Source organism: Budorcas taxicolor, chromosome 9, assembly GCF_023091745.1.
Source record: "Budorcas taxicolor isolate Tak-1 chromosome 9, Takin1.1, whole genome shotgun sequence".
Classification (NCBI taxonomy): Eukaryota; Metazoa; Chordata; class Mammalia; order Artiodactyla; family Bovidae; genus Budorcas; species Budorcas taxicolor.
Genome location: NC_068918.1, coordinates 85790470 through 85817420, shown reverse-complemented (window position 1 = coordinate 85817420; position 26951 = coordinate 85790470). Strand labels below are relative to the sequence as shown.

Genomic DNA, 26951 nt, shown 5'->3' with positions numbered 1-26951 from the left:
AGATCACAAATGCACACACAATGTATACACGTGTGCACACAAGCATGTACACAGCATACATATGCTGGCATGCCTCCCACCCCCCCCAACAAAAGCCCCCTACCCACAGAGTGCACACACACATAGCCTGCCTTGATGGAGAAGGACTGCTCTTTCCTCTGAGAGAAAAAACATAAAAGGCAGGAGTGGGTGGTTTGAAACACCTCCCTTTTCTGGCTTCCCAAGAGTCTGATTCAGGAGAAGCCCATTTGCTATCAAGAGTCTCCGCATCCAGGATCCAGCCAGCTCCATCTCGCCTCATCCCTTGTCTGGACGACGGGGGCACCACGGCCCATTAACCGCCCTCAGGCATCTGCTACGGGAGCCCCCTCCCAGCCCATTAGCAGGGGACACAGGCTGGAGGTGACCCACCGGCATCACAAGGGGCTGAGCCGCCAGAGTTAGGGCGCCTTCCTGCCTCAGGCTCAGTACCAACCAAAGCCTCCACCTGCCACCCTTGGGTGCACACATGGGGTTTCAGACCTTGCCGTTTCTCTAAATGCCAGGTCAGCAAGCAGGCAACACCTTGTCTTCCTCTCGCCCCGTGGGACTTCCGCTCCGGCTCCAGGCTCCTCCTAGCACAAAGACCTCTCCCTGCCCCCACCTGCTCTGCTATCTTTCTTGTCTCTCTCCAGGCAGGAGGCTGGCAGCTGAGCACTGACCACTCACCCTGGGAGACAGCCCCAAGATACAGATGCCTGCCTGCGAGGGGCCAGCTGGTTCGTTTCCTTCCTGCAGTGTCCCCAGCCGGCAGGTTCAGGATCAAACTAAGGATGTACATCCAGTTGCCAATGAGGATGCTCCTGGCATCGGCTCTGGAAACCGACTCCTCCCCGGTGTCCCCTTCTCCCCCACATGCCAGGGTAGTCAAGCTGTTCAGGGTTGGGGGGGCCCCCGATGGGCGTGAACCATCCCCAGCTCCTCCCTTCCATGGTGGAGAGCACGGGGCCCCTGCAGAGCAGCCTGAAATGGACACACCCCATCAGGTACTGCCCTGGCTGCCAGCCCACAACCTCCTGCCCCGTCTGGGTCTGTGAAAATGAAATCACAGTGCTGCAGACACCAGGAGCCGTGGGGCAGGTGTGGTCATCTCTAAAGCCTCGCTGGGCTGCCACGTGGTACTGGAGGCGACAAAACTCCAGATTTGTTGCCCAGAAACTGGGCCCGCAGGGGGACCAACGCAAGTCACCAGGCACCTTAGATGAAACAAAGAGCAGAGGCTCAAGCCCTGTCTGTAGAGAAATAAGAAAAGCAATGACTATAGGGATTTCTCATACAGCTCAGTGTACTACTGCATTTAAAGCAGAGTCCTAATCTGCTAAGGTCAGATGACGCTCTTGCAACGGACTGAATTGTGTCCCCCCACCCACAAAGGATATGCTGACGTCCTAACCCCCAGCACTGCAAACGTGACCTGATGTGGACAGAAGAGTCACTGCAGGTACAATTAGATAAGCACGGTCAGGTTGGGGTAGGACACCATCATCCAACCTGCCTGGTGTCCTGGAAAGGGGAGAAGAGCCACATGGAGGGAGAGAGAGAGACTGGCGCGATGCTGCCACGGCTGGGCCACCTGAAGCTGGACAAGGAGAGGTGGACCCTTCCCCAAGGCTCCAGAAGGGGCACGGCCCTGCCCACGCCCCGATTTCGGACTCTAGCTTCCAAAACTGAGAGACAATGCATTTCAGCTGCTTTAAGCACCCCCCACCCCAACTCCCCCCCTGCCCCGCAATTTGTGGTACTTGTTACAACAGCTCCAGGGAAGTACCACCATCTTCTTGACATTTTCAGTGTTTAAATGTCTTATCTTTCAGGAATGGACAGTGATCAGGAGGGCAGTTGCTTTCCCAATGACTTCCTTGACAAGACACAGTAGATGGGGCCCCAATTTAAAAAAAAACAAAACTGGTTGAGGGACTTCCCTGGCGGTCCAGTGGTTAAGAATCTGCCTTCCAATACAGGGGACGTGGGTTCAGTCCCTGGTTGGGGAACTCAGATTGCACATGTCTCAGGGCAACTAAGCCAGCATGCTGCAACTAGAGAAACACCTGGAAACCCAGAAGAGCCCATATACCGCCACACGCCATGACTAATATGACCTGAGGCAGCCAAAACCAAACATACTTATTTTTTAAAAAAACCTCATGGTTATAAGAGAGGAGATGGGGGCCATGTTTCCTCTCTCCATTTTTAAAAAATATTTCTGCGTGTGCCTGGTCCTAGTTGCGGCACATGGGATCTAGTCCCCTGACCAGGGATTGAACCCAGGGCCCCTGAGTTGGGAGTGCAGGGTCTTAGCCACTGGACCACCCAGTGAAGGCCCATCCTCTGTCATTTTTAACCAGGTGTTCACTTACCAGCCTCATCTATGTCCAGAAGAGCAGACAGTAGGAAAACAGAAGTCACAGGCAAGAAACTGCCCCTGTGACTCATCTTCAGGCTACTGACTGAGGTCCTCCTACTCAGCATGACCCCTAGAGAACCCTCCCGCGAACTGTGCCTTCGGAAAGCCCAGGCAGCTGCAGCTCACACACTGGGGGCAGGGACTCAAACCTGTGCTGAATTAAACCGCTCAAGTCCTGGTAGGAGCCACCTGGTGCAGCTGCAGCAGTAAGAGGGGATGCGAAGTCACATCTCCACTAACTAGACACGGGCTGTTTGCAGCTCGACACGCACAGCAACACCACACACGTGCCTTTCACGGGCTTTCCCTCATGACTTACTCCACTGCCAGTCTACATGGTGGTATTATCCTACAAGTCACGTGGTAGCAAAAAACATAAATAAATAAAGCATCTCTGGGAATGAGAACAGAATTTAGGGGGATGAAGTCAGTAAGAGATTAAGCAGACGATTCTACTCCACGGAGCTGAAAGCAGCTGATGGCCAACAGAACTTTCCCAAACCTCAGCTGCTAAGACTTGCTTCTAGGATGAAGCCTCAGCAGATCAAGAATGAAATATAGCTTTCTTCTCTCATCCTGCAGTTACTCATCTACTTTTATTGTTTCCTGTTTAGTTGCTAAGCCACGTCCAACTCTTTCACGACCCCACGGACTACAGCCTGCCAGGCTCCTCTGTCCGTGGGATTCTCCAGGCAAGAATACTGGAGCGAATTGCTGTCTCCTTTTGCAAGGGGATCTTCTCAAACCAGGGATCAAACCCACGTCTCCTGCATTGCAGGCACATTCTTTACCACTGAGCCACCTGGAAAGCCCATTCATCTATTTACTTTTGTCTTAAAAAGATTTTCAAATCCTATTGGTTTATCTATCAGCTGCTCTCTGAATAACCACCACCCTTCCTGATCACAGCAAAAATTCCTGCTGCTTTTTAGCTGCAATTACCCCAGGTAAGCCACGTTTTTCCAGCATGAGAAGAGAATCAAGAAGGAGAACACCATGCGAACCAGAGGCCATGCTTGCAGACACAGCCCCAGCGACGCTTTCTGTCCTCCTGGGTGAGGAGCCACGCTCATCAGAAACTGCCCCCAACACCCCGAGTGGAAACACATTTGCGTGGGTGCATCCACTCTGAGCCACTGGGGACCCCATGCTGGCCTGGGCACTGACCTGCTCCGTCTCCACGAAGTTGGACACGTGGCCGTCGTCGTTCACGCCGCGGGTGTGGAAGCGAGCACCGGCACGCTCGCAGCTGATGCGGGAGATGAGGCAGGCCTTGGCCTGCTTGTGAGAGGCATACACCGTGCGGATGGCCACCACCCCGCAGATGACCTTCAGCAGCCAGTCACAGCAGTTCACCTGGTGCTGTCTCAGGGGCACGTGCAGCAGCTGGTTCCTGCAAAACGGAGCCCAAGGTGACTCGGGCCACCTCACACCCTCCAGGAAGCACTGCACCCGTAGCAAGCAAGGGAGGCGCCTGGGGGCCGTATTCCTGCACTGCACACGCCCCGTGAACGCCACACTCGGGACACGCAGCAAGGATGTCCACGTGCTCTAGAGGCACCCCAAACGGCAGGGGCCCCAGGACGCGGGCAGTGGGAAAGGGCTGCTCCCAGGCATCAGCAGCTGTGACGGGCATCCAGGTGCCCAGGTGCGGGTGTCAGCCAGTCACTGGGCTTTCAGGGAACCACAAAGGCGCCTCTGTTTACACCACTGCCTTCTGCAGTTTTTGAACACAAATCCCTTCAGTAAAAATTTAATCATGTTTTATGATGAAAGAATAATGATAAATAACAAATGATAAAAATAATTAAATATATGCATGCTTATTTAAATTATACAGATCCCACAAGGTGAACATGATGAGAGCATTACAAAGCAATGGGAATTAAATAAAAAGGAAGAGATGAACATAAAACTTAAAGTTCCAGTACTTTCTCCCCAAACCTAGCAGATGGTTCTGGGTCTCTGGCGTCCATGGTGATCTTCATGGGATAATAGCCAGCGTTTAGCAAGGGCGCTGAGCTTTATTCTAAGTGCTTTGGGATGGATCGACTCATTTCATCCTCTATCAGCCTAGGTATAGGCATTATCATTCACCCTATTTTACAGATGAAGAAACTGAGGCACAGAGGAGAAACATTTGCCCAAGGTCAAGAGCCAGGTAAGCGGCAGCGTGGCATGGAAGCTGTGCTCTTCAGCCCAAGCCTCTCCCACCGAAGGCCCTATCTATAGAGCCGTACCTGCTCACAGTCACACCGGCTCCCGTGTCTCACTTGCCTCCCCGACACCCACGGGAGCTTACTGAGCAGGTGATGGCTGAGAAGTGGGGATTGGGAGTGGTACGAACCTCAGGCTGCTTCCAGACTCTACACGCTTCACCCAGGGGACCCGAGCTGTGCGGTTCTGAGATCCTTAACATGCTCCCCTGGGAGGCAGGGACCCCCACAGTGCAGCGAGCTCGTCTAGATCACAGTGTGCTATGCATTTAAAACAGCAGCACCATTCCTGCCCCGAGCCCTCATCAAAGACGCAGCGCCCTCGTTTCTGGAGCAGTGTGCTGGGAGCCCTGACATCCCAGGCGGCTTCTCCAAGCGGCAAGAGCAGCCGCTCCCCACTCTCAGGCAGCCTCCTCCCTGACATGGCCACTAAGGGACACACCGCCCCCCCGGGAAGCAGGGCCACGTCTGAGCTCTCACTCCAGGGCGCTGAGCTGCCTGAAGAACGCTGAGCACAAAGCATCAACTTTACAAAAACACTTTCTCCTCTTCTGAATCCCTCTCTGAAATTCAGCTGATGAACCAACTTTATTGTTGTTCAGCGGCTCAGTCGTGTCTGACTCCTTGTGACCCCATGGACTGCAGCACACCAGGCTTCCCTGCCCATCACCATCTCCCCGAGCTCGCTCAAACTCACGTCCATCGAGTCGGTGATGCCATCCACCATCTCATCCTCTGTCATCCCCTTCTCCTCCTGCCCCCAATCCCTCCTAGCATCAGAGTCTTTTCCAAAGAGTCAGCCCTTTGCATCAGGTGGCCAGAGTACTGGAGCTTCAGCTTCAGCATCAATCCTTCCAATGAGTATTCAGGGTTGATTTCTTTTAGGATTGACTGGTTGGATCTCCTTGCTGTCCAAGGGACTCTCAAGAGTCTTCTCCAGCATCATAGTTTGAAAGCATCAATTCTTTGGTGCTCAGCCTTCTTTACGGTCCAACTCTCACATCTGCACTAAATCAACTTTAGTAACCCATGTATTAAATCTGTATCAAGGGAAGGTCTCCAGAATGTTCCAGGGTCTTCCAGCCACACAGTGATGGCTGCCATCAGTCAGCAGGGGTCAACGCAACCTTCTGCTAAACAGACAACTCTAAACAACCCCTATTGTAGTCACACTGGCCTGACTCCTGTAGGAGGACGGCTCATAACCTTGAAGGAAGAGACTCAAACCTATAAAGGAAAAGAGCTTGCATCTCCTCCCAGGACTTAATTGTACCGGGAAGCAGTTATCGGTGGGGAACAGTAACCACCCAGAAAAATGCCTTCACCCACCAAACCCTCACTCTCATGCACCAGCCACGTCCACTGCTGACCCCATCTGACTCCAGATGTGAGCTTAGACCTTGAACCCAGCACCCCTCATGGTGGGTTCAGGCAATTAAGCCCGTGACCACGCAGCCGGGCCTGACTCAGTTGTGGTCAGCTCCACGGGGGATGCCCTGAGCCCAAACACCACGCACCCTCCAGAGCTGGCTTCTCCTGGCCAACTGGAGACAGTCCAGAGTCCACCCAGGGCCTCCCCTTTCCCAAGTCCCTCTCAGTCTTCACTCGGTGATTCCCTGCTTTGTCTTTCTCTTCCCTGTGAACCTCAAATCTCCAACCACAGAGCTGGCACAAGGAGCCCTAGGAAGAGTAGGTACAAAGGGTGATGCAGATTCCCCAGGCATTCAAGGCTTGTTACAGCTTCTGAGACCTCTAGCCTCGGCTCATCAGGCAGTCCCAGCTAAAAACGGCCCTGTGGCCTAACAAAGACCTTTTCATAATCCACAGCCCCTGCGTCCCTGAGCTTGGCTCCCTTCAGGAGCACAGACATCCACAAAACGGAGCTAGTGATTCAGACACACCGTCCGGCGCACCGTCCGCCGGACCTGATATCCGGAGTGTGGTCCTTGAACCAGCGGCCCTGGCACCACCGTTGGCTGCTTGCTGGAAATGCAGAGTCTCGGGCCCCAGCCCAGTCCTGCTCAATCAGAATCTGCATTTTTAACAAGATTCACGTCCTTGACGCCTGAGCACGCTACTACCCCCCCAAACCCCACATAACCAGAGAACCGAAGGGGATCTGGGGGACAGGGAGCATGGGCACGTACGCAAGGACACTGTGAACCCCTCTTTCTCCAAGTGGAAGTCAGGAACTCACCTGTGGGGTCCCAAGCGCCAAGGAAAGTACACTTAACAGGTGATGAAACCTGTGACCTCCTCTGGGCAAAGGGAGGAAGGAACAAACAGGGGGCACAAAGATGGCTCATCAGCCCTGACTCAGGGCTGGAAAGGCCCCAAAGGCCAGCATTGGAACCAAGAACACCCCGTCCTGTGAGACGTCTCTGAACAATTCCTACAGCGGGAATTTCATCACTTCTGCTTCTGGCTCGAATCTCCTGGTAAATATGAAGGGAGCAGCTCCATTGTATGCAAATCACCACGCCCCACCCCAGGTCTTCCACAGGACCTGTCAAAGGTCATAACCCCCAGGGCCCACAAAGGGTGACAACTGACACATTTAGGGGTCATCCACGCCCCGCTGGTCTCCGAAGGGGCCCATTACTGCCCATCACCTTGGCAGGATGACTCGGCTCTGCCACTGAAACCGACAGGTTTGGTTGTGGGATTAACAGCCTGGGACCTGGAGCCAGGATGCCTGGGTTCAAATTCCCTGCCTCATTCAAGCCTCAGTCTCACCTGTAAAATGGGAATAACAGACCCTACCTCATTGTTTCCTATGAGGAGTATGTGAGTTATGACCCACAGAGAACTTAGAAGAGTGCCTGCTTTACAAACGTCTGTACGCTGGAGGATCACCACGAGAACTGAGGGGACCGGGGAGGCGCTGAGCACAAGTCCAGGCGCTTAGGGAGGACTGGCAGATGGCGGCACTTCTGCTCCTTAGTTACGGAGCAGATTTTCCTCCCGGAGTCTACATAAGACCACATTGATGCCAGCGGGGGCTAGTTTTCCTCTCATGGTGCAGAGAGCGTGGGCACCAATCACAGCTCCCGCAGGTAACCCACGTGCCCGGGGATGATGCTAAGAGACAGAAGACACAGGTGCTCATCAGAGCCCGCCCTCCGTGTGAGCTGGGGCAGAGGACCAGGGCCTCACCAGAAGAAGGAGTTCCCCCACTCGGAGCTGTCATCGCCCTGCTTCTGCGCTCGGACGGTGAGGTCGAAGCAAGACCCATCGTTGGGCCAGGAGAAGTAGAAGACCCCTGAGTTGAGGATCTTCCGCAAGGCCGCGAGGCGGTCCTCCTCCTTGGCCTCTTCCTGGAGAGGGTAAAAGTCGGTGGCGGTGATTTTGTAGATCTCAGCCTCTGGGATTCTGCCCACAGATGTGCAGCCTGTCACCAGAACCAGGAAGCTCAGGGAGGTGCCACCTGGAAGGCAAGTGAGACATGGGGACTGAGGATCACAGGTGGTGACATGGGCGACGGACAGCTGCAACCACAAGACAGACTCCCTATTCTCTCCCTCACTTCCCCACACCCCGCCTTCAGCTGAGGGATGCGCCTGCCACCTGAGCCCAAAGCCTGGAGCCGTGGTTCCAGAGCCCAGCCCCGCCCATCAGCAAGAGAGCCACCTGGACCCTGTTAGAAACTTTCAGCCCCACCCCGCCAGGCCTCGGGGGGAGGGCCAGCACCCTGCTCTTAACAAGCCTAGGGGTTCCAGGTGGGTCCTCCCCCCACCTCCAAGCCTGAGATACTGCCTGCAGCCTGCCTAGCCCACACCCCAAGCCTCTCAAATCCACCCTCCCCACAAACCCCCAAGGCCCCCAGGGCTCGGTCCTCCAAGCACCACTAATGGAGCGGCCTGATTGCACACCGACTTCCTGCCTCTCCCCACCACGCAGCACAGAGTCCAGCCGCTCTTATGGGCCATCTCTGTGGCTCCCCCAAAGCACCCTTGCATCCCTGGACTTCTACCAGCAAGGCCTTCCTTCCCACTCACCTTCCTGCCCCCACCCTCTAGACCAGCTGGGGCCTCCTTGATGTCTCCGCCCACCCCACCCCCTTCCCAGGAGAATTCCTCTCCACCCTTCTGGGGTCAAGTCAGCAGCACCTCCTCCAGGGAGCGTTCCCTGCTCTCCTGAGACACCGCCAGGTGCCCCTTAGACACTGCAAGGAGCACTCAGAGGCTCCCTCTTAGTTCTCATCACACACAAAGCTAAAGGCCTCCTTCCCTGCACGTGTCCTCCAGCCGACTGGGGGTTCCTTAGAGACGGACTCTGGTTGTCATATCCCGGCAAGCCAGCACTTCACACAGCAAGTGTTTGATGAAAACGCCCTAAATAGGCCAATGAGACAGCGGCTCAAGCCCCCTCGCTCCTCCCCGTGAAAGGCTACCCCAACCACTGCAGACCCTGTTGTTCGGAGGAGGAGAGACATCCTCCTTCTGGGGACCCCACCACACCACCCACGGCTGTTTTCTGTTCCATGTCCCCAGAGTGCAGCAGGTCCAGGCACACAAAGGTGCTCGAAGACACGCTGGGGGCGGAGACGGTGGGCACACTGACCCACTGCCCTCTATTTCAGGAGAAGGCCCAGGAGACAATTTGGTGGGTAACTGGCCTCAAGGGACTGGCGTGATTCCGGCAAGCCAGCCAGAATCCTCATCCCACTGAGGTTTAAGAGACTCGCTCCCATCAAGACCTACTCCGGATGACCCGTGGTCACCGTCTGGAGCCGTGGTGGTCAGCGTTCTCAGATCTCTGGACACTCCGCTGAGACCCCGAAGACTGCCAGTCTCTCTGCTCACCCACCCTAGATCCCCCCCACTCCTCACACTTCACAGGGAGACAGCACTGCTGGGGGCCAGGGAACGTCAGGTTTCATTAAAGACCCCTTCATTCAATAAATAGGTCACCCACTCCCATAGGCTTCGGGTGTAGGGGAGGAGGTCACATAAAACAGGCGACCATACTGGTTCACAAACCACCTCTCCTGTCATGTGACCAGGAAACCTTTATTTCTTTATTTTTGGCTGTGTTGGATCTTTGCTGCAGTGCAGGCTTCTCATAGCAGAGCACAGGCTCCAGGGCGTGTGGGCTTCAGCAGTTACAGCCCACGGGCTTAGCTGCTCTGCGGCCTGTGGGATCATCCCAGACCAAGGCTCGAACCTGCGTCTCCTGCCCTGGCAGGCGGATTCTTTCCCACTGAGCCACGAGGGAAGCCGGGGAAACCACTTTGAAACAGCATAAGAATAAGGCCGTCTATGGGGTCGCACAGAGTCGGACACGACTGAAGCGACTTAGCAACAGCAGGAATAAGGTGGTTATGGCTGTGGACAGTGACAGGGGTCAGGGGCCGAGTCTCTTAAGGAGAACCGGTGTTGTTTCTGGAAAACAGGTGGGGTTTGTGTGGGGCTGACGGCCTGTGCTAGAACCAGCGCGCAAGCATCTCATCTGGCTCCTCCCGTGCGCTCAGCACGGGCAAGGCGGAGTTCAGGAACCGTCCCCTCGCACGGGCCAGAGGACAGCCCAGTGGCTGAGGCTGTGCGCCCCGAGACAGGACTCCGGAAGGGGGCGGGTCCCGGGGGAGGATGGGAAATGCTGCTCTCTACCTCTCCACCCGCGTCGTGCAGTGGGTTTCTAGCCCCGCTTCCTCAACAGCCTCTGCGTGGGGGAACCGAGTCCCTGGCAGGAGTCCCAGGTTGCTCTGAAGACAGCAGGCACTTTCTGTGCAGGGCAGCGGCCCGGGGGAGGCTCGGGGCGGGCGTGCGGCAGCAGGCGTGAAAAGGCTCTTGAAATAAATGAGCGCAAGGGGAAGGGCCGTCACCACCGAGGAGGCAGTCCTGGGCCGAGGGGCTCGGGAGAAGATGCAGGAAAGAGCCGCTGCGTGGGAGCAAGCTGAAACCAGATGCTTTAGTGACACTCAGTCCTCAGGGATGCTTACCATGTGCCAGGCAGCGCTCCACAAACCTGCTCCCAGCACCCCCAACGGGGAGGTCCCATTTTACAGGCAGGGAGATGGAGGCACAGGGAGGGTGAGTAGCCTGCCCAAGGCAACACAGGGGGGAGCTGGGATTCAAAGCCACTTTCTAGCCCACCCCAGGCAAGTCACTCAAGCCAAGTCTGGTTCCAGGGCTGGGGGCTCCTGACCATGTCCTTGCAGAAGTACAGCCAACCTGTCTAAGAGCACTGCTGTTTTAGACTTGGGGACTGGCCCGCGAGGAGCTGAACTGCCTGTCCAGTGCACAGCTCATCTCTGTTGGACCCAAGATACAAACAGGGGTCTCACCTCGGCCCAGGCTCCGTCCAGCCCTGCGGGCTGGTGGCCTTCAACCACTTCGGCTGTTGTCTAAGAATTGTGGTTGGCCAATGCTCCCCTCGCTCATTTTCAAATTGACACCAGAAGTTTTCATCATTAGTTTAAATGGTTGTGAGTAATATATTTTCCAGCATGTGCTAAATATTGACGTGTAAAAATAAAACTGTTGTGGGCCTCTGTACCAGTATCCAGAGGAATCCAGGTGGTGATTTATATTCATCATCATCTATTTTTTTTAAGGAATCATGAACAAGATCTTCTTGAACAGATGGGATTTTTACTCCTATTTGCCGTCCACTTTCCCCACAGAATTTCATCCTAACGTTACATTCTGTGCTTCACTCGATCATATTGTATAGCACTTTGATCCTAAAGTTCTGAGTCTTTAAAAAGTTTTCCTTTGGGCTTGAGTTATCCCTACAATGATTTTTAGTAGAGATTGGTCAAACAGTGTAAACAAAACATTTTTGTTAAACAATTGTTTAACATAAAAAGTGAAGATTTGCTGGAAAGGCTTTTCTTAATGAGATGAATGGTATTTCTCGTTCATGGGCACATATTTATTGGTGGGATGAAACTAGATTCCAATTCTGGTTCTATTTTTCATTTTTATAGATGTAAATGCTGAGGAACCTTGTTCGCATTGATAAACAGATGGGAACAGAAAGGGCTTCATTAGAGAAACGTCACTCAATTCTTCAAAGTCCTTCTGAGTTACATGTTAAGAAAAAAAGAAATCACAATGAATTATTGACACAAGCGCTGTTAATGTGTCAGCTGACACCCCACTTACTTCTTCCATTTTGTGGAAAGAAAACAATTGACTGTCATCTGACTTGTCAACAAATCTGTCACCTAGTCACTGAGGTGACTGACTTGCTCAGCTGCTGACAATATTCTGAATTGTCCCTTTGTTTGGCAACCTAGAGGCATTTACATCCGGAACAACACATTTTGCTGTGCAAAATAAGACAGCAGAAGGGTGGTTATGGATGGAACAGAGAGGGTGAGAAGCCAGCTCCACATCCCAGGACATTCTTAGGCAAACTGAGGACCGGGAGGCGCTGAGGAGCAGAAGTTGTTTTCCTCAGATCTAACCACGTCCGTGCTCACAGTCTCCGTGACCCCAAGAAAACGGCCCCTCAGCCTGGCAGGGGTCAGTCAGTCCTGGTATCACCATGTCCCCCGATCTGTGTAAGAGCCCCCTGGCTCTCACGCGCTGCAGGAGGTGGGGAGTAGAGAGAGCAGGGCTGTCAGGATGCTGTCGGCCCGTGAGCCCACACAGAAGGTGTCTCCAGGGGTAAAACAGGCTGGCAGGACTCACCTGCCCCAGGCGAGGGAGAAATCCCCTCTGAGGTCACCTTGAGCACAGGATCCCAGCTGTGTTTTCAGTAACTCGGGATCAATTTTCTTACAGCCCAGAAGTGAAATGGGCCTTGGTGGGGCTGGGGGCGGGGGGCCCGCTTGGGGGTTGGGGGTCTCAGACGTCATCAGTCAAGGCTGAGTCTGGGGCCTTGAAACCAGATAGGATGTTGAAGCAAGGCAAAGACAAAAGTCAGGCTCGCCTTGGCCTGAGAAGATAGGGCTGCGCACGCCTTTGAACAGCCTGCCTCAGGCTTTCAACAGGCAAGCCTCAGGCCGTCTCTGGGCACCAGAGCAGCTCCCCATCCCTTTCAGCTCCGACTCTCTGGTTCCAGGGCTCCAGCCGCAGCAAGACTATGCCTGGGTCAGAGGATACTGGCCAGAGTCAGGTGAAGTCATGGCGAGGGCAAAAAATGGGTCACAGACCAAAGAGACGTCTATGCCAGAACTGGGAAGACCATACCCACACACAGAGGCAGCCTGGGTGAGCAGGGTGGGGCAGTGGATTGCAACTACCTCAGTATAAATATGGGCTTCCCAGGTGGCTCAAGGAGTAAAGAATCCACCTGCCAATGCAGGAGATACAAGGGTTCGATCCCTGGGTCAGGAAGATCCCCTGGAGTGGGAAATGGCAAGCCTGCTCCAGTATTCTTGCCTGGAAAATTCCATGGAGAGAGGGGCCTGGTGGGCTACAGCCCGTGGGGTCTCAAAAGAGTCGGACATGACTGAGCACATTATATATACAGGTTAACTGGGATGGGGTTTCAGTTTGAGATGATGAAAAATGTTCTAGAGAAGGACGGTGGTGATAGCTGCTCAAGAACGTGAATGGCCTTCATGTCACTGACGTGTAATGCTTAAATGGTTAAAATGGTAACTTTTAGGGACCTCCCTTGTGGCTCCGCTAGTAAAGAATGTGCCTGCAATGTGGGAGACCTGAGTTTGACCCCTGGGTTGGGAAGATCCCCTGGAGAAGGGAACGGCTACCTGTTCCACTATTCTGGCCTGGAAAATTCCATGGACTGTATATAGTCCATGGGGTTGGAAAGAGCTGGACATGACTGAGCGACTTTCCCTTTCACTGGTGGTCCAGTGGCTAAGATGCCACGCTCCCAGTGCAGGAGGCCTGGACTCAATCCCTGGTCAAGGAATCAGATCTCATAGGATCTGATTGCAGGATCACAACCAAAGATCCTGCAAGCCACAACCAAAATCAAAGATCTCGCATGCCATAACTAAGACCAGGAGCAGCCAAATAGATAAATAAATAAGTAGTTTTTAAAAAGGGTAAATTTTATTTTCTTATATATGTTAGTTGCTCAGTCACGTCCAACTCTTTGCAATCCCATGGGCTGTAACCCATCAGGCTCCTCTGTCCATGGGGTTGTTCTCCAGGCAAGAGAATCCCACTGGAGTGGGCTGCCATTCCCTTCTCCAGGGGATCTTCCTAGCCCAGAGATTGAACCTGGGTCTCCTGCATTGCAGGCAGATTCTTTACCATCTGAGCCACCTGGAAAGCCCTATCTTATGTATATTTCATCACAATTTGTAAAAACCTCCAAAACCTCAATTTAGAACTCCTCTCTCTCAAGAGAGCCGTCTTCAAAGCCCAGCTCCAACTCAGAGCTGTCTGGGAGAAACTCCAAGCCCTGCAGGGACAGGTCCCGAGTTTCATCCAGCCGTGGCCACTTGTCATCCGGCCGGGAAGGTCGGGCGCTGGGGCCACCATGAGTCACAAGCACACACAATGGTTCATTCAGAGACGGTGCCGGGCGTGTTCTGCGTTGGAATTTCTGTTTGCTCAGCCTAGGAGTTCTCTCCCCAGCCAGGTACAAGGGATCTCAACCCTGGGTGCCTACATACCAACCCCGCCTCTTGACTGCCGATCTGGGATCCTCTCAGATCTGTGAACAGAGGACCTGGGAGCCGACGCTTCCCCACCTGCGAAGTCGGCAGCTGTGGCCGGAGGAGCCCGAGCCGCCCGCCCCCACCCCAGCGAGCTCAGAATCCTGAATACCTGGATCCCCTCCCTGCCGAGAACACGAGCGCAGTGAAGGCAGCGGTGTGCTGGCTAATTTCACCAGCTTCCGGGAGCCGGCTGAGCACAGCGCATCCCAATTCCATCCTGGCCTGAAACCACCCATGCTGGATACACTTACACAACGGAAACTGACAAACACAGACTGTCAGGGATCCCCCACCAGAGAGCTGGTAATGACCGGCCCACCACTGGGTATAAGAGTTAAATTACTAAGACTGATGGCCATTTCAAGACTTGCTAGAGAATACTGCATTTTCCAAATCTCAAAGGAGTCCTAAAGACTGTCAAATGTCCCCCTCCAGAGGCGGTCCATCCTGCAGTGACTGCCCAGAGAAGTCAGCTGTGGCTGACTACCACCAGGAGTCACAGACCCAAAGGCACTCAGCCTGGGCCCCACGCCTAGTTCTCCCTGAGAGACCCCCTGCAGGACAGCCCTTCGCACCCACTCAGTACCCAAGTTCAGTCCATGTTCATTTTCTCATGTATTAATAAAAATCTTCAGAACTATGTAAGATAGAGATGAGGCAGTTTTCCTGCTTTTAGAGGTGTGAAAACAGCCCTCGAGATATTGAATGAACTAAGAAGGTCAGTCTGTCGAGAAGCTGAAATTAGACTCGAGGAGGGCTGTCTGGTGGAAGGCTTACAGGACTGTCAAGTACAGCTTTACAGGCTGTGCACTGCCCAACTCCAGGAAACACAGTTCCAACAGAGACCTCAATGTATTCAACCTCCAAGGCTATGAAATAGGGAGGCCTTGAGAGCTTAGGGGAAAAGGGAGTTAAATCCCTATAATCATTGGGATAAATTCTTTTTATAGCAATAGTCTCACTTTCTATGCCTTGTATTGTGTATGTGTCAGGAAGCCCAACTCTCATATCCATACATGACTACTGGAAAAACCATAGCTCTGACTATATGGACCTTCCTATATTCATTGGAAGGACTGATGCTGAAGCTCCAATACTTTGGCCATCTGATGCAAAGAGCCGACTCATTGGAAAAGACCCTGATGCTGGGAAACATTGAAGGCAAGAGGAGAAAGGTGCGACAGAGGATGAGATGGTTGGATGGCATCACCGACTCAATGGACATGAGTTTGAGCAAGCTCTGGGAGATGGTGAATGACAGGGAAGCCTGGTGTGTTGCAGTCCATGGGGTCACAAAGAGTCAGACATGACTGAGTGGCTGAACAACAGGAAGCCCAACTCCAGGGCTTATCATGGGGACTCCAACCCCTTCCTGCTAGCATTTCAGAGAGGAAGGAGGGACTCTGAGCTCTCCATGGAAATCTATGAGCTTCTGAACATTTCTTAATTTCTAACATAAAAGGCTGTGTTCACTTAGGTAGACTGAAAGAGAACAACTTCCCCAAGTTAATTAAGAACCTGAGCGGAAGTCTCTCTCTGTACAGAGACCTTCAGTCTAAAAGAGTCAAAAGAGGGCCCACCTCCTACTCGGGCTGGTCATCCTGGTGGCAGACGAAAGCTGGAGTTTCACTCTGTACTGCCAGCACCCTCAACAGATGGGGAAGAAAACACAACACATCGTAGTTCTGGGATAAGGACTTGCAGATGGGAAAGAAGATCAAGTTCAAGCCAAACATTCCTCAGCAATAACCGAAGAGAATTGGAAAAACTCAATGACAAGGCCCAGTCCTTCCATCCTTCAGACTGTTGTTCAGTCGCTCAGTCGTGTCTGACCGACTGTTTTGTGACCCCATGGACTGCAGCCCGCCAGGCTCCTCTGTCCATGGGATTCCCCAGGCAGTATTACTGGAGTGGGTTGCCATGTCCTCCTCCAGGGCATCTTCCCGACCCAGGGATGGAACCCGAGTCTCCTGCATTGATAGGCGGGTTCTTTACCACTGCGCCACCAGGGAAGCCCGCATCCTTCAGATACCCTGGGCACTTTCAGAAATGTTGTTGAGAAAGGCCTGACGTTCCAAGTCAAACACACTCTCACTACACTCAGGGAGCCTCCACGGGGTGGAGGGTGACACAGCCAGGCAGGGCTGGGGTGTTCAGAGGACACCAGACATGGCCGGGGACCAGGGGCTGTGCTCGCTGCCCCCTCGCGGGGAGGAGCAGGCGGGTGGGGGGCCGCAGGCAGGGAGGATGCCTTGTCTGGAGCAGCACTATGAGCTGGTCACCTCTCTCCACTCCCTGCCCTGGGATGAGCCTGCCATAGCTGGCACCCACAGACAGCCTGGCTCACAGACACTGTCTGTGGGGGCTGCCAGCCTTCCCTGTCAGGACCGGTTTCCTAGAGCTGATCTCCAATCTCAGCCCAGGAAGACAAGCTTTCCCCTGGGATACAGGCAAGGTACCACTTCCCTGGTCTTGGAACCTCAGCCTTCCTGCCCCTTTCAGGACAGAACAGCCTAGCTGGTGAAGGCAGCCCCTGATGCCATAAAAAAGGAGTTTAAAACCTAGTCACAGGTTCAAGGGGCTTCCCTTGTGGCTCAGCTGGTAAAGAATCTGCCTGCAATGCAGGAGACCTGGGTTCAATCCCTGGGTTGCGAAGATCTCCTGGAGAAGGGAAAGGCTACCCACTCCAGTATTCTGGCCTGGAGAATTCCACGGACTGTAAAGTCCATGGGGTCGCAAAGGGTTGGACACGACTGAGCAACTTTCACTTTCATAGGTTCAAGAGGGAGGGGGCATATGTATACCCGTGGCTGATTCACGTTGCTGTAAGGCAGAAACCAACACAACATTGCAAAGCAATTATCCTCCAATTAAAAATAAATACATTTAAATTTTTTAAAAACCCACTTGCCACCAGCAAGTCACCAATGCAAAAAGGACCATTAATTTACACACAAGAAAAATATTGCCAATCATAATTGTAAAATGCCAACAACTGTGACATATCTGAAACCCCAGATGTTATAATATAAAAAAATGTGTCATGGAATAGAGGAATTACAACTCTTAAGCTTTCTAACAGTTCCAGTTCCTACCTCAAGTTGTTGGGAGAGCTGAGTTAATAAATTAAAACACTTAAAACTGGGCCCAGCACAGAGTAAGCACCACATAAGGTCAGCTGTCATCTTCACATCCTCGTGATTGAGGAAAGGCCACAGGAATTTTTTATAACCTCAGAAAATAAAAATCATGGCAAGGGGGAAAAAAAAAAACAGAAACTCTTGGCAGGCAGCACATCTTCATGAAAAAAAAGTAAGTGTTTAGAGGCCGCTAGATCCAGGTTTCAATTCTAGCTGAGCTTCTTAGGCAAGTGATTTTTACCTTCTGAGTCTGTTTCCTTTACTGAAAAGGAGAATAAAGACACAGTATCACGTTGGCTTGTTTTTAGGATTAAAGAAGCTAATGTACACTTAGCCATTGGCACAAAACAAGACATTTAACACATGCATTTTGTCATGTGGGTACTGAGTGTTTTTCCTAAACATTGTTTGGAGATGATCACCATCATAGTTCAGAGGAAAAAAAAACCACCCGATTAAAGAAAAAAGAGCCAGAAAAGTAATGGCAAACAACTGTGCTGTCTGCTGTGAAAATCCTCAGACCAGGGAACACAGCTGCTGTGTGGATGTGGAGATGCAAACAGCTGCTGTGTGGATGTAGGCTCGGAAAGAGCCTGTGTTTGAGCAGCTCACAGCCTGATCTGGTCTTGGCCCCATAAGTCACCAGAGACACTGGGCAGGGACAGTGTAAATCAGAAGGCAGAGAGGGGAGGAAGGAGGGGGTTGCTGAGTCCCAGCATTGCATCAGGGCTCCTGTGAGGCCCAGGAGTGCAGAGGTGACCGAGCGGCCTCACGGGGAGACTGTGACTCCCCAGCGGCAGCTGTGTTGATGGCTCAGCCCCTCACGTCTTACACCGAGCAAGGATGCCCGCGCATTCCTGTGAGTCCTCTGCCCTTTCCAGTCGGATCATGTGGCCCAGTTCTGGAGCTCTTTTCCTTGCTCTCGCTCACACCCAACTTCAGTGCCCAATGGTCAGGCGCTGGTGGCTTTTCTCTCCTTGCCAATGATGCTCCATCCCAGCTCCACTCCGTAAAGACACATTCAGCAGGTCCAGGGGCTTCTGACCTCTGACCTCCACCCCCTTCTAGAATACATATCCCCTGTAAAACAACACACCAGCCCCTGGGGAGACGCCCCTGCCCCCCCAGACCAGGCTGGAAGATCCTAGATCCCAGCGGGCACCCAGAGAAGGTAAGGTCCTCTGTGCCCAGGGTGGGAAGGAGTGCCAACAGGGGAGGACCAGGCTCTCACCTCGACCTCTGCCCTAGCCTGGAGGAGCCGGCTCAGTGAAATAAACATTTTAAAAGAGGGTAGCTGCTGAAATAAAATTACTAAATCCCACAGCCTCTCCAAACTCACATAAGAGAAGCTCTGCCCGACATTTGAAGTCTATAGCCCCAAGCATGTGACAGCTGCCGCCCTCCACGTGGGTACTCACCGGACTTCAGCCTGAGCTCCCCCAGGCAGCCGTAAGCATCGGTGAGCTTCCCGTACTGGCCTTTAATGACCTCCTTTTCTTCCGGGGCTGCGGGAGAAACACAGTACAGACAGCATCAGCCAAACCTCCCGGTGGAGTTCACTCACTGCAGCTTCCGATGCGGCTCCCACCCACTCGGCAAAGAAAACGCAGAGTCGGTTGCTCGGCCCCAAGTCATCTGTGTGGAGGCTTGTGGATCAGCAGATTGCCGAGCTCCAGGGACTGAGACCTTCCCACCTGCTGTCTGAAAGCTCCGGCAGCGTCCTGGGAGGACTGCAGAGGCGGAGGGGAGTCCCCGGCCCGCGGAGGTGCTGGGTTTGAGGTGGGAACAGGTGTCTCAGGCCAGCCCCGTCCCTCGGTACTGCAGCCCACGTGCTCAGAAACAGCACTGAGTCATCGCTCCCCGATGGGGAGGACCTTCCTTCCTAAGTATCGTCCACCAGAGGCCACATCGTGCAAGTGCTCACCCGCCCCCCGGGGACCTGCTAACACACAAGGGCTGAGCAGGAGGCCTGGGTGACCCTTGTGCTCCAGGTCCGGGGCCAGTGAATCCCAAGGCAGGCTGATGAGCAGAGGTCCCCAGGGTCTTCAGAGCTACTAGAAACACCCAGGACAACACACCCAGCCTGCTGAGAAGCAGAAGAAAAACTGGCAGAGGGAAGGACCAGGAAAAGTAGGGAGCCCTTAACCTTGACAGTGATAGCACAGACACCGTTGGAGGTGCCACGGGCTCTTAGAGGGGCCAGGCCTTTGCACCCTTTTCTCAGAAGAACGTTTCTAAATGCATAGAATAAAACACACATATGGACGAATCCTTAAATAAGGGCCCCGCAAATACCATTAGGGCGACTTGATATGGAAGCAAAAACTCAGCCTCAACTGGATTCATCCAATACAAGGGCTCTCCAGCTGGGGAGACAGAAGGAAAAGCCTGGCAGACACCACAGCTTCACAGATAGGTTTTGGGGGCTCTTTATCTCTAAAAAGTGAAAGTGAAAGTCGCTCAGTCGTGTCTGACTCTTTGTGACCCCATGGATTGTATACAGTCCATGGAATTCTCTAGGCCAGAATACTGGAGTGGGTAGCCTATCCCTTCTCCAGCGGATCTTCCCAACCCAGGAATCGAACCCAGGTCTCCCGCATTGTAGGCAGATTCTTTACCAACTGAGCTACCGGGAAAGCCCTATAATCTCTCAAATTGTATGCAAATTTTTTGATGTATGTTTTTATATACTGGGATCGTAATTTTCATCAGAATCTTCAAGGAGCTCTAAGGTTAAGAACTAGTTTAATAAATGATATTTTCCTCCAAAATTCACATGACTTTTTCTAATTACGGTTTTTTGCTGGGGGAGGAGGGAGCAGAGTAACCTAAAGGTAATTACCCAAAGCCAGGGCTTCCCTGGTGGCTCAGCAGTGAAGAATCCACCTGCCAATGCAGGAGACTTGGGTTCAATACCTGGGTTGGGAAGATCCCCTGGAGAAGGGAACAGCTACCCACTCCAGTATTCTTGCCTAGAGAATCCCATGGACTGAGGAGCCTGGCAGGCTACAGTCCATGGGGGTCGCAAAGCAGCCACTAAACAAGTGTATATAAGTCAGTCCCAATCTCCCAATTCACTGCACCCTCCCTCGTGTCCACATTCTCTCTCTTCAAAACTAGCAATCGCTTCCCTCCAATCCCTGCTTCCACCTTCACATCTCACTCTCTCTCCCTCTCCCGCCTCCCTCTTCCATCTGTTAAGGACCATTGTGAGTACACTGGGCCCCTGGATCATCCCCAACAATCTCCTATCCCAAGGCCCTTAGCTTAATCACAAGTGCAAGGCCCCTTCTGCCAAACGCGGGAACCGTTGCAGGAAGTGGGCATCAGGATGGGGGCACTGAGGGGCCCACAGATGGGCACGACCCACTTCCTGGAGCCCACAGGTCTTTGCCCCAACAATAATGACAATGAGGAGGACGAGGCAGCCTTCCCGCCCACCCCGGTCTGCTCCCTGAAGAGATGAAGGCCTCCTCCATCCAGGTGATGATGAGTCTGCCGTTCAGGGACAAGCCTGGTGCCACCTGTCTATGGACCCCTCCTGGAAGTGGCCTGCTCCCTACTCTAGGACAGGTGAAGCCTGTGAAATCCCATCCCCGCAGGTGGAAGCGAACTGCTCCCTGCAGGCCTGTTCAGGGCCACACGTGGTGTCTCCTGGTCTAAAGAGAGAGAGGTCGACAGGCAGCTCCTGTCCTCACTGCAGTGGACACATTGATCAACGCAAGAGCATAATTCTGACGCACCCACAAAAATCATATTTCAACCTGCAAAGCTTTACAAAGCCTCTGCACAGAACCCTGAAGCCAGGGTATCATCTGGGTCTCACCCTGTTGACCCTAAAACGAGGAGGTCTTTGTGCCTTTATGTTCCTCTGCAAACAGTCCTAACCAAACAAACAAAACCCTGGGAAACTGCCGGCCAAAGGAACCTGGTCAGATCCACACTTCCGAGGTGGGAATGGGACCGCAGGAGAAGCTGTGGGAACAGAACTGACCCCTGCCCCGCTGGGTCACAGAAGAAAAGCACACACAGCAAGTCCCCCTGCGCTGGGAAAATCAAACAAACACAAATTTTAAAAAGGCTTCTCACCCTATTTTAAAAACAAACAAGCACAGCTCCACCAGGCCACCTTGTCCCATCCGAATCCTGTAAATGATCCACTCCTTAATACAGAATCAGCACCATCATCCCTGGCTTTCACACAAGGCACCTCACGGAAGGTCACAACCTGACTGCACGTGTCAGGCTTGGGAGAAGATGCTTTTCCTCCATCACAAACAGACGAACTGTAAACAAACCGGGGGGCTTAAAACATTGGAACTTTCTCAGCTCTTGAGTCTGGAGGCTGGAAGTCTGGAAGCAAGGTGTCAGCCGCCCACCATCCTCTGCAGGCTCCGGGGAGGGTCCTCCCCTCCCCGTCCTGGCTGGTGGCGGCCGTCAATCTGGACCTTCCTTGGCCTGCAGCTGTCTCACTCCAACCCCTGCCTCCTTCATCACGTGGCCGTCTTCTCTCTGTGTGGCTCTGAGCCTCTCTCCTCTTGCAAGGACACTCATCGCATCAGATTGGGGGCCCACCCTACTCCAGGATGACCACATCTCAACCTAATTACACGAAGGACCCTATGTCCAAACATGGTCCCATTCTGAAGTATTGGAAGTTAGGACTTGCATGTATCTTTTGGGGAACACAGCTGAACCTGTAAGATTCAGTAACCTTTTCCTTCCATGAGCCAGCCCTGTTAAAAGTCCAGACTCTCTGCAAAGCATCTCTCCTTTTCTCCAGGCCTTCCCCTCCAAAGCTCCTTCCCACCCCTGCAATGTGTAAGCGGGACACGTCCCACGTCTGGGAGACAGGGCCTCCTCAGTGAGCCCCCAGGACCCCCAGAGGCCTGGCCTCCCAGGCAACCTGTTGCAAAACCGCCCGACACCACCGCTTGCCCCAGATAACCGTATTTCCTCACTTCGTGTCAAAGGAAGAACAAATCCATTTTGCTCTTAAAAGGGAGCTCACAAACCAAAAGCCTCAGGCAGGTAATGAAGGAACGAAGCCGCAGGAAGAGGTCCGTGGGTGACCCAAGGATATACGTACCTTCTAATGGGGACACATGGTCCGTTTCTGCCCACTGCCCCCAGGAGGTCAGACCAGCCTGGGTACCAGCGAGTTTCCAGTTTTTTGAGAGAAATAGGACACTTCTGATTTCTCAGTCTTGGCAACCAACCCAGGTTTATTTTAAGCTCTGTGTGGGCTGCACACACCTCTGCAGACTGTATTTGGTCTGCCCATTGGCAACTTCTGTCCTTCCTTACTTAATGTCTGAAAAATAGAATTTTCCTGTCTTCCGCGCTTTTGTTGGTTGCATTTCCGGAGGGTTCGTCCACGTGAGAATGTTTTTGCTTCCCCCTGCTCACCGCCCCTCGAACCCCAACCGTCGGCCACAACTTTCCAGGAAGTCCTCCCCTTTACTCACCCACCCTTGTCTTCATCCACCTCTTGCCCTGGGATTCAGCCACTCGTTCCAGTGAGCGTGTATCTGAAGGCCGGCTAGGCACAGGGACCCAGCAGGGATCCGAACAGACCCAAACCCATCCACCCCAGAGGCAGCGAGGCAGGCGCGAGGCCTTGGCAAAGAAGGGACATGCGTCATGAATGGGTGAGTGACAACCATAGAGGCCAACCCACTGGAGGTGGGAGCCAGGGGCAGCGGCCCCAACAAGGCTGTCACAGAGGTGGTGGAGCGGCAGCGCCTACTCGGGGCCAGGAACCACACGAGCTTCCTGCCGAAGGGGACAGACGCAATCAGCAGCACAATACAGTGATGTGAGCTAAGAAGAAAAAGCGAACAAGGAAGAGGGGTGGGAAGTGGGGGAATGAGGACTCTCACATAAGTGCGGTTTGGCAAGGTCTCACTGCAGGGGCAATCTGTGAAAGCAGATGAAGGAAAAGAGGGAGATGGCTGAGTGGAGGGCCGGGGAGCACCGTGGGCCCAGAAGAGCATGTGCAAAGGTCCTGGGGCTGAAGCATTCCTGGAATATGCAGGCTCAGTGAGGTCAGCGAGTCTGACAGAGGGAATGGAGCCAGGGACACGCTGCGAAGCACCGTCTAGGTCATAACAAGACTTGGGGTTTCGCGCTGAGCCAGAGGGAGGCACTGCGGGGTTTTGAGGATCACTCTGAATCCAGGAGGGGCAAGAGGAAGGCAAGGAGACCAGTTAGGAGGCGCTACAATGATCCTGCAGAGAGGATGCTCGGAGCGGGGTTGGGGGGGTGGGGCCGGAGGTGCTGGGAACACACACACACCACACACACACTGACACACCTTATTATTATTGAAACTTCTAAAGAAAAGCAGAGTAGTGTAATAACTTTACGTGCCCACCAGCTCTGACTGGTATCTATTCACACTCAAGCTTACTTCATTCACATCTCCCATCTGACAGGGTAACAGGCAGGAAGGCCAGGGGTCTCCAAACGGAGGAAACAGGCTGCAAGTGTCTCTCAAAATTCTGTGTTGCTATGACGACACCTGGTTCCACCTGAACTTCACATTTCTCAAACCTTGAGCTACCCAATGTGTTTTTCTTATGGAAATGTTTTTCTTAAGCTATGTTAATGAAACTAAGTATTTGCTTTGGAATTTGCCTTTCTTCAAAATGGTTCCACCTAAGACTAACTTTTTCTTTTCTCAAACCTTGGGCTGATAATAGCTGAACAAACCAGTATTCATATCAATTGTTTTATGGCTGGGGGATGACATACCTCGTGCCATCCTATCTCAAAAATGCATATTGTGGGAGAGGGGCCTGGTGAAACTCCCTCAGCCTTGAGGTGTCTCTCTTCTGATTAATAGCTTTCTAACAGACATAAAACAGCTTGCTAAAAACTAGCAGGGGGGCACTCTGCATCGCCCTTCTGATGTCTATGTCAGAAGCTTTCTCTGTCCCCTTTTCCCTTTAATACAACTCTGCTACACAAAAGCTCCTGGGTAATCAAGCCTGGTCCCTGGTCCCAAAGCTAAACCTTCTTCGGAGATCACGAATCCAACATTGTTCACTATAAGCTATCACATCCCATCTCCGACACCTCACAGCAGTCTCATCTTGTGGGCTCCGACAATAAGCAACAATCGGTGTCAGGAGTTTAAAAAAAAAAAACAAACCCATCCTAACCCCACTAAATCAGAAACTCTGGCCTTGAGACCCAGAAATCTGTTTTCATGAGTCCTCCACTTGAGAACCACTGCCCAAGATTATTCTAATTCCAGACTTCATACTGTTCTATCTAGAAATATTTCAGTAAGAATCTCCAACAGATGAGGCTTTCTTTTAAAAATATACCACAATACCATGATCATATCTTTAAAAATGTAACCATAATTCCTTAACATCATCAAATACCTGCATATACGTCAAAGGCAAATGCAAAAGGCTTTGTGGACGGACAGGACATGGGACACGAGCGAAGGACAGGTTTCAAGGATGATGCTGAACAACCGACAGGATGGTGTGACCATCACCCCTGGTGTCCATGGAGACTGACCAGCCATCTGTCATGGGGTCAGACCAGCCCGGTAAAGAGTTTGGGGATGCAGTTGTGCCAGCTGCAGTCACATGGGCACATCGGCAGAAGAGACAAACTGGGCATCCCTGGCCAACAGAAGCTCCTTAAAATCACAGACTCGGGTAGATGGCCTTGGGAGAGCGTGGAGGTGGACAAGGTGCTTAAAGGTCTGGGAGATGGAGGAGAAGCCAAAAAGATACAAAGGAAAGGTGCAGTGCCTGGAGTCAGGAGCCAGGGGCGAGCGTGTCAAGGAGGAGAGATGGGTCGGCGAGGAGGTCCCATGCTGCCCTGAGTCCCATCCCAGCAGGACTAAGTGCTCATCATTCGAGTTACACACAGAGGTGAGCCAGGGGGAAAGCAGCTTCGGTAAAGATGAGGGGCAAAATCCTGAATGGTGAGGACGACGCAAAAATGGAGGCTGGGAGTAGAAGCAGTTCCTTGAGGAATTCATCTGTGTGTGTGTGTGTGTGTGTGTGTGTGTGTGTGTGTCTGTGTGTGTGTGCGCGAGCGTGTGTTTGCACGTGTGGGTGTGCATGTGTGTGCAGAAATGGGAGGCTGGGAGCGGCAAGTGGGGTCTAAAGGTTTCCCTAAGAAGAGGAGTTAACACCGGTTTGCACGCTGGCAGAACTGATCCAGGGGGAGGTAAAGGCTTCTGGAGGGCAGAGAAGGGACCCACTGATAGCACCCCGGACGCGGTCATGGCCCTGACCTGTGACTGGGGGACCGCCTGAACAAAGAATCCGTCTAAGGCGACAGGAGAGCGGAAGGACACAGGGGCAGAGGCGGTGGGGTGGCGGGGGGCACTCTCCTGGTGCCTCCGGCTTTCTCGGTGAATTGAGAAGCAAGGCCTCTGCTCAAAGCCCCGCGGAGGCGGAGGCACGCGGAGCTTCAGCCGGGGGAGCTTCCGCCGGGGGAGGCGGGAGGGTGAACTGACATAGGAGCGTAACTGGAGGGCCCGCTTGGGCCTGGGGACCCCAAAGGGGGGGGGGTCCACTGCCAGCGTGGCGGTGGGTCCGCTCCAGAGACGTCCAGCCACACGGAGGCAGGTCCAGGCGAGGACTGGAGGACCTGCCCAGCGGTTCCCCAGGGGAGCAGGGCCCGCAAGTGAGGGGCAGAGGTGGAGGGGGAGGGGTGCGGAGGGAAGCGGGGAAGCGGGTGGGGAAGGCACTGGAAGAGGAGGCAGGTTCACCTCCTGTCCTGCTGGTGGGAATGTAAGTTGGTGCAGCCACTATGGAGAACAGAATGGAGGTTCCTTAAAAAGCTAAAAAGAGTTGCCATAGAATCCAGCAATCTCACTCCTGGGCATAAATCCGGACAGAACTGTAATTCAAAAAGATACATGCACCCCTATGTCACAGCAGCATTGTTCACAATAGCCAAGACATGGAAACAACCTAATGTCCAGCAAGAGATGAATGGATAAACATTTTGGATAAATGAAAATATATATTCGTTCATCATTCATTTCTTCAGTCGCTAAGTTATGTCTGACTCTTGTGACTCCGTGGATTGTAGCCTGCCAGGCTCCTCTGTCCATAGAATTTTCCAGGCAAGAATACCAGAGTGGGTTGCCATTTTCTTCTCCAGGGGATCTTCCTGACTCAGGGATCAAACTCGCATCTCCTGCTTTGGCAGGAAGTTTCTTTACCACTGAGCCATCAGGTAAAGAATGATAGCTTTACCTGATACACATACATACACACATACACAAATAGAATACTACTCAGCCATAAATAAGAAGGAAACTGCCATTTTCAGCAACACGGATGGATCTAGAGATTATCATACGAAGTGAAGTCAGGCAGAGAAAGACGAAGGCCATATGATACCACTTATATCAGCAACCTAAAATGTGTTACCTGGGCTTCCCTGATGGTCCAGTGGTTAAGGATACCTCTCGAAATGCAAGGGACACTGGTTTGATCCCTGCTCCAGGAAGATCTCACATGCTGTCGGGCAACAAAACCCGTGCGCCACAGCTACTGAAGCCCACGTTGCCGAGAGCCTAT

General features: G+C 52.9%; 1 protein-coding gene across 1 annotated transcript in view; it reads right to left on the bottom strand.

The window, feature by feature from the left end:
• Nucleotides 1–26951, bottom strand: part of SYNJ2 (synaptojanin 2) — a 101882-nt gene that overhangs the window by 47945 nt on the left and 26986 nt on the right. The window contains exons 2-4 of the mRNA XM_052645472.1: nucleotides 18804–18890; nucleotides 7816–8086; nucleotides 3611–3836 (exon numbers count right to left, since the gene is read on the bottom strand). Of these exons, the coding sequence (XP_052501432.1) occupies nucleotides 3611–3836; nucleotides 7816–8086; nucleotides 18804–18890 (584 nt within the window). The remainder of the gene's footprint in view (nucleotides 1–3610; nucleotides 3837–7815; nucleotides 8087–18803; nucleotides 18891–26951) is intronic.